Genomic DNA, 15375 nt, shown 5'->3' on the forward strand with positions numbered 1-15375 from the left:
TAAAAGGAAGAAGAACAAAGCATTGATTTTTAGATGACTGGAATCTCATTACAAAATCTCGAGATACCACTGACAGGAGTTAAGTCGAGCTCTGAAGTATGCCTATCTAATCACTTCAGACTGTGCTCTCTCCCTAGCTTTCAACTCATTTTGCAAAGACCTTTCCTGTGTTTGCAAAGAAAACAATGATTTTCCACAAGTGAGGGTTGTTCTAGAAAGACTTCCAATCATCCTGAAATGTGCAAAAGAGCTAAACATTTTTTAAAAACCTTGACACTAAATAAGTGAGCTACATACCGTCAGCTGGAAACCACCCACCAAGAACATATTAGCTTATATTCTTATACAGCAAAACTTCACATAGCCTCTCACGCATTTTAAAGGAACTTGAATACTCATTTATACAGACCACACACCATTCTACTGACCATAAATCTTGATTTAGTTCATTTTATTTCCTGTGATCTCTGGAATGGAGGCATGCTTTCTTCACAGTTTATGAACAGCCTTGTAAATAAGTAATTTTAACCACAGCGTTTAAGAGCCTGCCTTTTAAGACTCTTTTATAAAACTGTCAAAGACACAAATATCCTGCTACTTTCTCATACTGTATTTTTGCTCTTGGGAAATGTCCAGCACATACTGCTCAAGGAAGATAACCAAGGCGGCTCACTCCCTGTGTGTGGCACCCCGCACGCTCAACCACCAGTTTACAAAAGAGCAAAAACAAAATAATTTTACACTTTTGTCATTTGACCCTGGTCTGATACCATACAAGGGAATCTCCTTCCAGAGTGTGTCTCCCTGGCTGGGAAACAACTCCACAGCAAACACTCCCTCTCATCTACCCAAAGATGGTGTGTTTTCCACAGTCCAATAACCACTGGTCTTAAGGACAGTTGAAATTGGGAGCTGCGTCAAGCCCCAGGCGGTGGACACAGTGTTTAACACGAAGCCAATCAGGTCTCCGATCAGCACTGCTTCCTTGCAGTTCTCTTGCTGGAGGAATCAGGTATTCCTGCTGCGTCAATGCAGGACTGTCCACTAAGTACCCCAGATGCGGGCACTGTGCTCTTAAAAAGGTCATCCAAAGACACATCGTGACATCTCCAAGAACCTGTTCCACAACCTCGAAATGCTGGTGGGCTCTACGCTCGCAGTCTTACCATCCCCCATCCCTCCCACTTCCCTAACTTATGGTAAATTCAGAGTATCTCAAACTCTGACTCCAGGCCTTGAGAAATGGCCACTTGTCAATATAAAACAGCCGATTCTTTACAATACAATTTTAACAATTATTTCAAGCGGCTGCTGTGTATCAAATAGGATTATCTTGTCATCAGTGGTGTGTTGAGGGGAGGCAACTTTATGCTGCTTGCCAACTTCGCAGCCAAACATCAGCCTGAGAAAGAATCGGAGGTTCTGTCTGAGTTGTGACAGGGCACTAGGCCAGGATGGACGGTGCTTCCTCCTTCTGCCGCAGCCAGAGGTCAGTGTGTACCCTTTCCTGACACCTTCTGCTTGCCATGGGCTTGTGAAATCAGCCGAATTTCATTGCATTGGTCTAAGGCTGGTCCCACGGGGGCAGCGATATATTTTCCTCATTCTTATGGCTCCCACAGCACCCCAGTAGGATATTATAAATGGCTGCTAATTATGGTTAAGTTCCTGGTACAAGGTATTACTTGGGGAAAAAAATAAGTCTTCACTTTATACCACATGCTAAAATCAATTTGAGATGAGTTGAAGAGTTAAATGTTAAAAAACGTCCACAACATTCCTCCCAGTAACATATAGATACGTATTTAATATTTTCTCTGGTAAATGGATGGGGATGAAAAGGTGATATAAAAATCACAAAGGAAAAGATAAAAACAATTGATCACCTGAAAGTATACAGCTTCTGTGTGTCAAAAAAAAAAAAAATTCAAGGATAAACAAAAAACTGTAAAAAAAATTATTTGCGTCAAATTACAAAGGGTTTTATATTGACACATAAAAGCTCAACAAATCGGTGAGAAAAACACTGAGATCAATAATGCAGCACGACTGGGCAAGGAACGTGAATAGAAATTTTAAAGCAATAGATTTGCCCAAGGCATTCTGAACAAGGTATTTTGCTTCTTGACCTGTGCTCCCCTATGTTTAGTCACAAACGTTCCTGAATTCTAGAACTAAAATTTGCACAAAGCCTAATCGCTGTGCATGATGGCTTTGAGGGGGCTATCCTGAGTCCTGCTTGAGCTGTGACATGTCTCCACTGATGAGTGGTGGGGCCAGTGGTCTGCAGAGTTGAGTTTCCATGCTCGAGGTCATGCTTGGGAAGGGCTGGGGCTCCAGAGAAACAAGGGTGGGAAGATACTGAGGCCTTAGCCTCCTGCTGACAGGATGTTGGAGGTGTCACACACCGAGTCAGCTTAACGTCATCCCCTCTCCCAGGCATTTCTCACCTTCCTGGTCTCCTCATTCCTAAACCAGGTGCAGAGTTCAAAATTCTCCCTTCCACCCTTACAGCTGGTGACAAGGAGTAAATAAAAGACATAAAAAGGTATCCCTTGCATCCTTTCTGGCTTTCCCTTTTAATTCAGACTCTAAGAAGCCCTGAGGTGCCCTCAGATTACATTATAGGGTTGGAGGTACCTACGAAGACTAGCGTCAGATCATAGAAACCTTATGAAAACATGGCAGTTGTGGTTGTTCTATCACAGGACTGGGAGGGAGACTGATGGGAATCATGACTTCAGATGCTGGTTGACAAGACAAGCAAGGGGAGCCTGCCAGAAATACGGAGGGGCTTTGAGGATGGCTAGAAGGCCACCTCCATCACACTAGTCCTGTCGCTGCATATCCCATGGGGGAGGGGATCCCTGAAGTGAGCTACAAGTTGTGATGGGGAAGGAACTGCTGTGGATTTATAGCTTGATGGGAAATGACAGAGAAGGGTCACCTCACCTTGTATATAATGGATCTAAAGGAGAGGTGAATATCTACACTGAGTTTAAATGCATCACGATTTCATTGTTAGAGGAGATGAGTGGCTTTCATTGAGAATGCAGCAGCAGACTGCTCTAGGATACCCATGAGCTCCTTTTGTTGTGTTTCTTCTTAAAGCACAGAACAGAATCATAAAGCAGTATCCTGCGTAAAAATATTCTGAGCCCCCTCTGAAGGACTCGTCCTGTCCTTCGCATTGTTTCTCCAATGGCGGAAACAAATATTCACTCTTACGCCCTCACCCACCCCTCTTCTGAGCCACAACAAGCAGGGCTGGAAAAGGCAGGTAAGCCATAAAGACTAAATTCCAACTTCGCAAGCCTTCTGGGGGCACCTCCTACAGGCCTGGCACCAGTGCTATGGATTTGCATTGGTCTTTTCTTTATGACTACTCTGCGAGGTAGATACAATCTCTCTACTTTGCAGAGGAGAAAACTGAGATGTAGAGAGTTTAACTTTGCTCAGGTCACACAGCAGGTAAGTACTGCAACCAGGATTTGAACTTGTGTCTCATCTTACAGCTGGGGCCCCTTCCACGACATCATGCTGCTTCCCGTAAGGTCCTTGACCAACCAGCGAGCAGGTCCTGTCTGTGCCCAGGAGATAGGAAGAGGCCCCTGGCCCCTCGGAGTCCTCTCCAGGCCAGTCCCACCAAATTCAACGTCAGGTGGGCATCAGAGAACCCTCAGCTCGGGGAAAGGCGTTAGCTCTGTCACTTAGCTCATTTGGTTTCTCTTCGCAGTGAGGGCCAGACGTCTTGTTCTGGCGGCAAATGCCTCATGGGAGCAGGCAGATCGCCATCACCGCCTGGCTCTCCTTCTTCTATAGTTTCTTACGCTCTCTAGCAGTCACAGGCCTCCTGCCAGGCCACCGCTAGACAAAATAAAGTCACCCATGCAGCACTCTTCATGGTGTTCAGTCTGCTTCTAAAATGTAAAGTCCTGGCACTAACGGATTGAACCTTAAAACAAAACTGTCTGCATCATTTTCATGTAAGAGAACTTCAGTTCCTGCTTTGCCGTGTGAGGGCTCCGAGGGGCAGCTTCTTCCGATGTGAAATGCAGACCGTGTCAACCTCTTCCAGACAGAGAGGATTTCTTGTCACTCTTCATCTGATTCTCTGCTTCCCAGCCGCGCTGCTTTCTAGTCCTTCTTTCTAGAACATTTATTCTCTACACACAACTACCCCTTCTCTCACCTCCCTAATCCGTACACCCTTCACCTGGCTATTCCTGCACATCTTTAAGGCCTCAGTGCAAACGTCACGGTTCTAGGAAGGCTTCAGAGATCACCCACTCCCATCAGGGTTGGGCCCCCCTGTCCACGTGTTTCATATACAGAATCTTGTATCTGACCTATCACAGGACCTTATCACATTGAATTCTTCTTTATTTGTCCACTAGATCCACTACACAGGGTCCAAAAACCTGCAGGCCGATCCAGCCCATAGCCTGTTTTTGTAAATAAAGTTTTATTGAGACACATTTACGAGCGTCTGTGGCTACTTTCACACTGTAGCAGCTGAGCTGGGTAGTCCTAACAGAGATGGTATGGCCCCCAGAGCCTAAAATATTTACTGGCATTTTACAGAAGAAGTTTGCTGACTCCTGAGTTTTGAAGACAGGGTCACGTGTCACGGTCACCTTTTTATCCCCAAGATGGGGTCTTGTACAAAGGGTGCTCATTCAATATGTGAGGAATGAATGAATGAACGAAATCATAAACAAAATCCAGTGAAAAAGCAAGGAACTGGACCCTCATGGTCTTAAGGAGAAAAGCGTACATTCTATTATATATACCTGATAGTTTATTGAGAACTAATTTCAAAATCTGAAGCCTAATTTTAAAAACCTAATCTCCTGAAAGAAAATCACATTAAAATATTGTTCACCTCATCCGGAACCACTTTCAAGCTCCTGAAATTTTAATCTACTGTCCATGACTTTTACCCTGTAGGTGAAACGCCCTTTTTCCTTATGACAGAGACCAGCATGGATTATAGAGAGATAACCCTAGCCACTATGCCCTAAATTCAATTTCTCACTCACAAATGACTAGTATCAGGATATCAAGTGCCTTTACTTCTCTACTCATTGATGAAACTCCTACTCAGCTGTCTTGCTTTTGAGCTCTGTGGGGCCCTTCCCCCCAGCACTGTTTTATATGTCTCTCCCCAAGTACCATGAGCTGCATACGAACCACAAATCCATAACGAGAAGGAACTAACAGAACTTACTTAGCTGTCACCTATTTTGGCAATCCTGACACGGAGTAGCAAGTTGCTACCAACTGGAAGAACTGGAGAAAGAGAACTTTCTATTTCAAATAGATCTTTCTATTTCAAAAAGAATATGTAAATAAATGCTTGGTAATTTTTATCAGGCATTGTAAGTACTGAAAAAAAAGGTTTTCCTTGTGAGAGGAAGATTTAATATGCGCATATAAATCACCCAACCACCTCTCAGATGACAGGTGGGTTGGCCGAGTATCCCTAGTCACCTGGCAAAGGCAGGCATCACGCTAGCCTATGAGTCGGTGTGTGAGTACCTTGGGGAAGAACCATGGGGAGGCTTAATAATATTCTGAATAGAAATGAGTAGCCATGGACAAGACAGTTCATTCCAAGCTTTGCCTAAAGGGCTAAATTAACTGTGCTCTGCTTGTTACCAGACTCCTTGATGAAAAAATACCACCTAACAGATCCCCAGAGGAGCAACGCATTAGGGTACAGATACACTAATGACATGAGAGGTGAAGGTGCATCCAAAGTACTGAACTGAAACATGAACATGGCCAAAGAACTATGTCAAGTCAGCGCTGAAAGTTAAATCTGATCTCCCAGCATCGCGCTCCTCAGTTTTCACAGAATTTTCTTTCAGGTGGTCACCCGGTAAGTCATCTCTCTTCTTTCCCTGTGCCCCCCACCCACTTCAAGAAGAAAAATCCAAACAGCTGGACAGAAGCGCTGAGCGCGACTCTGGATACACACAAATTAACGTACTGATGGGCCCATAAAAACCTGGATCTGTCACCCAACATGTGTTTATTAAGCAACTTATGGTTCAGGGTGCTCGTCAGACATCGTACAAAGGGATTTTATTGTGTTACAGACTGAAGAGTACAAGATAGCACCAAAGGCAATTCAGTACATCTGCGGGTTACTTATTACACAACTGACGTTAGATAACTTCCGCATACTCTGTATTTCACCAATCAACCCAAAACCAGGAGGGAAAAGCTCAGTGAACTCAAGATATTATCATGTAAAGAATGTCTCCTGTTAGAAAATCTCACCTGATTTACCAACAAAGGATCTTTATAAATATATTCTTCTAACTATGTGACCTTTCCACATCCTCAAGTCCCCTGGATTCATGGAAATGTTCAGAAAAATAAAATTATATTCTTAGTAGCCATCTAGAAAGACTGTTTCCATGTGAGTAAACTAGAAATTTATCTTGAGGAAGTGAACTCCATCATCCCCCCCACACACACCAATTTAAGAAACAATATTTGGCAACCAGAGGTAAACAGAAGCACAGGGGAGTCTGTCTTCACCTTGGAGCAGGGCCGTCTCATATTATAAAACGACATCCCAGAACCAGGAATATCTTGTCCTAGATAAGATTCTAATGTCTTTTTTCTTTAATGGCAAACTGATCACATTGCTCCGAAAGCAGATATAGTTATTAATATATAATCCTTTAAGCTTACTTAAACATAAAAGCAGGTTGCTAATGTCACTGGAAATCAAAGGTTAAATGGAAATTTCAAGTCACCGAAGAAACTACATTCTTCTAAAATAAGAGCAATCTTATTGGTTCCTGTCATAGTAACCCCAGCCCTAGGCCCAAGAATGTTCCATGACTCACGGCTTTATTTGAAAATAAATACTGTCAAATCCATCACATTCTAGACCTGAAGTTATGATGTGATGTAGCAAAAAAAAAAAAAAAAAAAAAAAAGCGAAATGACCCATTACATTATTTAAAAATAGAAGCTCTTTTTGGAAAATGCTTTTCTAAGAGCCTCGGTCAGAGTAGACCAAACAAGGAATAAGTAGAACTACGCAGAAAGAGTGGTGTGCCGTGGATCCTCCAGGGGCACTCTGACTGCGCCGGATCCTTCCTCCCCAGCGCCCTTCTGCACAGCCCTGTCTCAGGCAGCAGGGCAGAGGGGCTCACTCAGGGTGGAAGTGGGGGGTCACCCTCCCTGGTGCCCTTCACAGCTCCTGCTGCAGGAAGCAGGGAGGAAGCCAGCTGGCTGGCCAGCAAAGGAGTCATTCTCCAGATGGTATTTTTCAACTTGGTCAACAGCGGCATTATTAAAGATCGTTATAGACCAAACTGGACCCCCAATGCTGGCTTTCTGTCTTCCCTCTACAGTTAAATCGCCCAATCCTGAATTAGGAGTCGACTTAAATACTGACCCAATGGCAAGATTTTCATACGCTAAATCCCCTCTGCTCCTGTTCTGGAACCTTCTTCGGCTCTACCCAGGGCAGCAAAGCTCACTGGGAGAGAGAAGAGGTACTGCAGAGCACTGCTGCTGGCACTATGGGGATGAGGAGGCAAGAGGTGTGGATACACTCTGTCCTCACTGTTTCTCAGCAAGTGAGAGAAACTATCTAATGGGAGCTGCTTTCTACAAAGTTTGTGCTTCTGGAAAATCTGATGTGGAAACGTTCGGCTTCAAAACTCCAGAGATTACTGAAGAGATGACAGGGATGGAAGTTTGCAAGGCAAAGGCCCAGAGGGAGGAAGGACCCTGTCGTGGAGCAGGGCGACAGAGCAGAGTGTAGGGATGCACACGCGGGCATTACGCAGACAGAACATTCCAGCGGTAAGTGATATATATCAGCACTACAAAGAGAATATGGACAAGACAGAAGCTTATAAGGTCCCTGGAGCGGAGGGCAGAAGTTGGTTGTGGGGCTTTCTCCCCGAGTGCCAGCAGAGTGTCAACAGTCTTTCGAATGTGACGAAAATCCAACTGCAGGATGTCATACGGAGAGCAGAGGTCAGCCTATTCCGAGGGCAGCCATCAGAACAGAAAGAGACAGTGCATACAATTAAAAATACACAGAACAACGGCTAAAAAGAAGCACACATTTTTAGTTACTAGCAAATGGCAAGAGTAACCCCTTATTTCAAGCAGGTAAAACCCGTTCCACCACAGATTGTTTAATTAATTACAAAAAGCAGCATACCCAACACAGTCTATGCAAATAGGCCAGAGAAATTCCTCAGCCAGATCTCACTATCGAGGAATAGAAGGTTCTGTAACTTATACATCCTTCTGGTATTCAAACAGTTTTAATATTTAAGTGGTATCATGAGTCAGCAATGGCATAAGAATAAGAGCTTTGCACCTGGGACATTGAGGTCTTCACTATACTAAAGGGAAAAATACAAACTTAAAAATTGAATCCCCACCTTTCCTCACCATTCTCTTAGTGCATTTTTTACCCTGGTCTATGAAGACTGAATATAAAGTATTTCTCTCCGAAAGGTTATACATGCGCCTCATTTGTTTTCCTTTTAGGATTATTGATAAACTCTGGGGAATGCTAGTTTTAATCATGTGCCTACATGTGCCCAAAAACTACATTAAATTTCACATTTTTACAACTGGACATAAACCAAAAGTTTAGAAGAGGCTTCTTGGATCTGCAGTTAGAATAAAAGTACATTCCTGCATAGAGGAATTGTGTAAGTCTCTTCACCACTGAACAGGTATGTGTAGGGGGAGGGGCGGGGACAACAGGCCTCCGCGTTTTGTCTACTTGACAGTCACCACGTAAGGAGGCAGAATTCCTACTTTATCAACTAAACGCACAAATAAGATAGTCCTATGAGTTGACCTCTGGATGCCTACTGCTATCAGGAAGCAAATGGTTTTCTGATACCCTGAATTCCTGAACCAGAAACGACCGCAGCTTCAAATTAAAAATGATTATAATTGCTATGTCAGCATGTACCAAAGTTCTGGCTTTGTTTCCAAATTAAACAAGGATTGAAAATATCTGTGATATAGTTCATAAATGCAGCTTTATGTCCAAATTAGGCAAAGCATTTAAAATATATATATATATTATATATTTTATAATATACTTTGCAACAATATTGCCCTTTGTTTTAGCATCACTGCTAAGCAGATGCAAATCACAGAGCAACTGAAAGATGATTCTAAGACAGAGGTTCTGTCTTGCACGTATCTTCTGCAGTTAGCTTGATGCCCTCTGGTAAAGAGGGATAATCAATGTAAGTGCGTTGAATAAGATTATAAACCTCCTAATCTGAAGTTATGAAGGTAGAGATCCTCTTAACAAAAGATTTTTTTAAGGATATTAATAAATCATGTTATATCTATTCAGACTGTGCATCTTTTCTCAGGGCATTTAGAGGAATCAAGCTACCACTGTTATTTTCTCAAGAATTAAAACAGCTACACATAGAATGGATTTCACTGTGACAGAGATGCTGATCAGGAATTAACAGATGGGGAAACATCTAAGAGAAGGAGTTTTCTATTGCAATAAGAATTTTCTATTGCAATGGTGTGCTTAATCAGTGAACTCTGAGCAAAACAGACTTAAGACAGAAGGCATATGCACACTAAAATGTGATTGTCACCAAAGTGGTATTTCCATGTTAAAAGCAAATCATTTTATCTCCAGGATGTATTTCAATACATTTCGCAGAACCCTACGGAAAATGTCTGGTCTGCTCCCCAGCAACTCCATCAAAGAACTAAGAATTAGATTGTCTGCAGTTTCCAGTGTATCTATTCAGAAGTACACTTCTCGCATGGGTAGGCAACACAGACCATTCTTCTCAATCTGGAAATAATTTCATGATGCCACAGATTCTGGGCTTTATTCAGATTAAAGTGGGTAGAGCTTAGACTCACAGTCTACAGCGGGTGGTTTAAATTAAATCACGATCTCTGAAGAAAAAAGTATGGGTCTAAGACTGGCTGGGAGGCAAAATCTGAAGCTTCATAATGTGTGGAGTGTGGGCTACTCTCTGATTCTACCCCCCACACAGCCCATGGCCGTCAGATCAGTCCCTCAAGGATGCTATGATGGGAAGCCAGGGCTGAAGCTGCCAGGGGAACCTGGGAGTTTCCTGACCCTTGTGCTTTCCAAATTTCAGTCTTAATAAGAGGGACTTACAGATTATGCTTTATTTTTTTCTTATAATTAAAATAGGAAAACACTAAAAAGGAAGGAAATTTAAAGAGGCCAAATTTCACCATGTATTTACAGAGCATTAGTAATTATTGCAAGGCATTTAAAAAACAGAGTTAATACACTCAGAGTCCCGAGAGGCAAGTGCAGATGCTAATTCCCGTTACAGTGAACAGAAATCACAATCGCCAGAAGTTAACTGATTCTCATACAAGTCAACACAAGAGTGTGTGACTAAGATTACTGTTAAAGATTAACTCAGGTTCCCCAAATACTACAGATAGAAATAAAAATGTACACAGATCTATCAAAAGGTCTAATTTACAGGCATTCTGAGTATAATACAGACTAAATTCTAAGAAATTTAGAATATATTGTTTATTTAAATTTGATTTTGAAAGGCAGTATGCTTATAAATATTGTTTATTTAAATTTAATTTTGAAAGGCAGTATGCTTACAAAGTATTTTTAATCTAAAATGTCATAGCACAAGAATGTTGATGGTCATTCTGAAAATGTAAAGCCCTAACTGACAAGGTGTAATTTGGCAGAGAGAGGAGCAAGGTAGGAAAAGGTTTCCAGAGTTTTCTCCAGATATATAAGAACTAATCACCAATTTTATGCACTTAGTAACTCTAATAAGCTAATTCATCTAGAAATGCAATTTCAAGCTCTTTGAAGATGCTGCTTCGAGAAAGTATTTGTTCTCAATCATGTACCAATGTCAGACCACTGACCAGAAGTGGCTCTACCACCAGGAGACACACAGGGGGAAAGGATTCTTACATGAATGGTGATACACACCTACTAACCATTGGAGATGACTGGTCTTACAAGCTAGAGACTGGCTCTTCTTAATGCATTAGGGATTTAAAATTTTACATTAATAAAATAATAAGTTGGTGTCCATCTGCACCTCTGATCATCCAACCTCGGAAGTAACCAATGTAAATGGAAACTTAAAATATATCTTGTAATAAGAATCTCACCATCCCCCAAAAGTGTTTTATTAGTTATGACTTAAACTGATAGATACTAAAGTCATTGATTTGGGGGAAAAAAGAGACATAAGGTTCAAAGAGGCGAAGGAATTCGTATCTCCTAGTCTCAAGATTAAAACAAACAAAAAAGGTAGCTTCAATTTACAGAATGTCTTTCAATTTAAAACTTCAGATCATTTACATAAACTGTCCTAAACCCTTACAACAGGTATAAAGTAGGAAAAGTTTTGCAAGTACGTTCAAAAATAATATCTCCTTATAAAAGTCAACAGAATACAAATGTGAAAGGCACTGAAAAGAAGACTCAGCCATAATTCCACCTGTATCAACGCAATCATCGTTAGCATCTCAGTGTACTTTAGGATTTTATTTTTAACTCCATCTGGCAGATGCAGAGGCTGGACACCAAGGGACCTGTCCTCGTAGATACGGAAGGAAAACCTTCCACCTCCCACAGTCTAGTGAGGACCCCTGGCCTCTGTGCTATCCGGCGGGCAAGAGCCCTGTACAGCTGATGGAGGTGCTGCCCTGACCCTCCTCCCAATTCCTCTCTGGAGACAGCAATGAACAGGAGAGGCTGGGCAGCTAGAAAACAAGGTGCATTTCTATTCCATGTCCCTTCCTCCTCTAAACAGGGCAAGTCTGTTAAATTAAGGACCTTGCTCCTTACAGAGGTTGGAGGCCAAGGCTACTTATTTAACATCAAGTAGACAGAGACCAGGGGGTCTCCCCTCAGACAGAGACCAGGGAGCCTCCTTTCAGACAGAGACGTCAGTGTCTCCCCTCAGACAGGGACGAGGGCAATTTTTCTCAGAAAAATACCAGGCTGTCTCCTCTGAGAGGGAGAGACCAGGGGATCTCCCTTTAGAAAAAGACCAGAGTGTCTTCCCCTCCAAAAAAATCAAAAAATAAAATCAAGGTGAAATACTTCCCCGGTGAGTAAAAAAAATATATATCTATTTTCTAATACTTTTGATGCCTCACAAATGAGAGATTTCTCTCGACCTGAGACAATACTAGTAAGAGCCCTAAAACAGCCCTAAATTTGGATCAAACTGGAGACCCCCAGTAGCCAATTGTGAATCCTCGACATCAAGATCAGGGGCCAGGAATGACCAAGCTGACTCAGAAAAGCAAAGGAAGCCTCAGTATGTCCGCAAATAGCCTCAGGACCCCAAGGCTTCATTGCAGTCAGATTCCTGGGTGATACAAAGAGTATATAGAGAAGAATTTGGAAGCCCGCCAAGGGTGAGCCTCTGTTCAAGGTCAAGCTGACGCTTGCACCGGAGGTCAGAGACAGCTGCACAGTCTGACCACCGACATCAACACTACAAGGGGCCATGGGATGGTACCAGCAACATCACCTGACCCCCAGATTTTCCAGGCGTGCCTTGAGGCACGTGGGGTAAGTTTCCTGCCTCAGAGGAGCTGATGGGGGAAAGCGATCATGGCGCTGCGGGATGGAGCTGAGCGTCCATGGGCTGTCAGCTCAAAGAAACCTTAAGGGTCTAGTGATTTTCAAACTATAATTAGCAACAGGACACTTTTCCCCCAAAGGAACTCTTAACTGGAAAGCCGATACGTGCCACACGGGCAAAGGAGAAACTGCCGGGGCTGAATCAAGGGGGGGTGGGAGTGACCTGCAGCCCCGGCTTGGCTTCCGAGAGAATCAAGGGGCTCTGGAGAATGGGGTTTAATCCACTGCTTAAGTCCAACACCTGCAGTTTGCAGAGCGGGGAACTCGGACGCGGAGAGCCCCTGTGTGTGCCGGAAAGCAGGCAGGCGCTGGACGCGGACGGACCGGGGTTCGAATGCCAGCTCTGCTGCCTCCCAACTGCGGGCATGAGCTTAGGAAATTGTGTAATGTCTCTGGGCCTCATTTTCCTCAGAGCATGGTAATAAAATATTGGCCTCCGAGCCTCAACCGTGAGCGTTTGAGAAGATGATGCAGCTGCAAGAAGGTCCCGGCGAGTGGTTCACGGCTCCAGGCTTTAATAGGCTTGCCTCAGGCCACATAACCAGTTAACAGCATAGGTGCGGCTAATTCACCCCAAACCCCCGGGTCCCGCGCTCTGCTCACAGATCCTCCGCATTCGCCCTCATGCCTCTCCTTCCAGGTGGCAGTCGCTCAATCTGTCCCATTAGTTGAAGAACTGGCCCCAAACAGAAAAACGAAATCAAAACCAAAAAACCCCGAGGCACTGGAAATGGGCAGCAGAAGTGACCCAGGCTGAAATAACTACCTGAAGAGATATTAACTCTGCCACCAGAAAAGGAACTTGCTGGGGCTGGGGCGGGGTGGGGGGCGGCATTTCCGATTTGTTTTTCAGCATCTGCCCTTGGTATTCTCATCAGCAAACCTCTACCTCTTCCCAGGATCCCTCACAGATGACAGCAAATACGCCTGCTGTCGCCCTAACAGAATTTCTCCAGAAACCCAACGCCGACTTCTGTGATGTCAACTCCTTTCTATAGGTGGCGTTGACTGCCAAGTCCTGTCTGTGCCCCTGGACTAAAAAAGGTATAGATGTAGCCTCATCCAAACGTCAGGAATAACAGACAGAGGTCTAGAGTCGCCGTATCCATCTACTCTTAGTGCCTACTCCGACCTTCTGCAAACAAACTAGGGCGCTTACACTGTGTGCGGTTCTGAATGCAGCCAATTCGAAGAAGCCACATTTATAGGGAAGCCACTCCACTGGGCACACAACAAAATGCTTCATGAACCTTGACCAACCCTGAGGCAGGTACCTGGGATTGGGTGCCTGGGGACTTCTAGAGAAAATATAATAAAAACCATAACAACTGGAACAATTTTAAAATCGCTTCCTTCCCATCGTATTAGTTTATATGTCATCATTTGCTCAGTGACCACATTCCACCCAGATGAACCTGATAAAACTGAGTAAGCTGCCAACCCTGACTTTGGGTTGTAGTTTCAAACTGTAGTTCTATTACAAAGGGCAACAAACTCGGGCTGAGAGCACAGCTGCGACTTCTCAGTCTCTACAGGATGATTTATCATTGTCAGTTAGCTATTTAGCTTAAAATAATACAGAATTCCAGATCTCCGTGACTTATCGGTGTGTGTATGTAGATAAGTTAGGGATGGAGAAGAAAGCAGGGCAAGCTTGCAAATTAGGAGGAATTCACTAAGCTGCCGGGAAATCAGTGAGTATTTTGTTACCCAAATATTAAGCTTGAAGCAAAAAAAGAAAATGTAACGTTAAAGGTCCTCCGCTTTTAAGTACCAGGCTTTTAAAATGTCTGACTGCAAGGGGAGAGTTCCTGCAACTAGAATTGCAGTGTCCCACATATATACTCAAATCATCAACCATCTTAAGTAGTGGAAGAAGGGGTTATTTCCACCCCTCCCCCAACTTAGTATCGCATTCCTAGATGAAAACATTTCCTCATTTCCAACAATTTATGACTCATTTATTCCAAGAGATGAAAGCACGTTCCTCTGAGTATATATAGCAAGTTTTGCCAGCTGCACTCCAATTGCAATTTCTGGTTTTCCACTAGAATATTCCTCCCTTCCTTTAACATATCTCATTAAAGAAGTTCAACTGCTAACCAACGAACAGACTTTTTCTAGTAACAATGAACTTCATGTAACTCTAGTCACCAGTAAGATGCTACTGGATTATCCATCAGGATGGATATAGATGTACACACAATCACACACATACACAATGCAAACTTGAAAATCACCTCAAATCTTAAAAATCGTTTCAAAAATAGCCTTAGTGATATATCTCTTACTGAGCATAGTTAAGTTGGAACACTGGCAAAAAAGATGATTTACTTCTTGTAATTCAATTGTCTCCGGAATTATCAGTTGCCTATTAGTGCCAGGGGCATAATTCAGATATGATGATAAAATTTTCTCTGCATTTTGATGCTAATTTAATTTCCTTTTCCTCACTTTAGAAGGAAATCATAATTACCAATCTTGACTCACAATAAATGGTTAAGGGCATTTCCACGTCATTTGTGTCACCATAAGCCAAGAAAAATGATGAGTTTTAAAATATCACAGGGGATTGGTCGTAACTCATCAGCGTTTCTGAGTACAGACACAAATAATTTTACAATCTGAAACTCGGTGTGATAATTTTGATTCACACACACTTATTAACCCATGATGGAATCAAATCATTAAAAATGGTAAGCACATGAGAA

General features: G+C 43.0%; 1 protein-coding gene across 4 annotated transcripts in view; it reads right to left on the reverse strand.

The window, feature by feature from the left end:
* The window catches only part of LRCH1 (leucine rich repeats and calponin homology domain containing 1), a 188818-nt gene that overhangs the window by 487 nt on the left and 172956 nt on the right, over positions 1-15375 (reverse strand). For 2 of the 4 annotated variants that reach the window (XM_079903024.1, XM_079903023.1), the window contains one exon: positions 21-8019. The exons of the other annotated variants lie outside the window; for them this stretch is intronic. In XM_079903024.1, coding sequence (XP_079759150.1) covers positions 7813-8019 — 207 coding nt within the window. In that variant the 3' untranslated portion in view covers positions 21-7812. Of the gene's footprint in view, positions 1-20; positions 8020-15375 lie in introns of those variants that run through there. 4 annotated transcript variants of the gene reach the window in all.

This window comes from Stenella coeruleoalba, assembly GCF_951394435.1.
Source record: "Stenella coeruleoalba genome assembly, chromosome: 18".
NCBI classification, from domain to species: domain Eukaryota; kingdom Metazoa; phylum Chordata; class Mammalia; order Artiodactyla; family Delphinidae; genus Stenella; species Stenella coeruleoalba.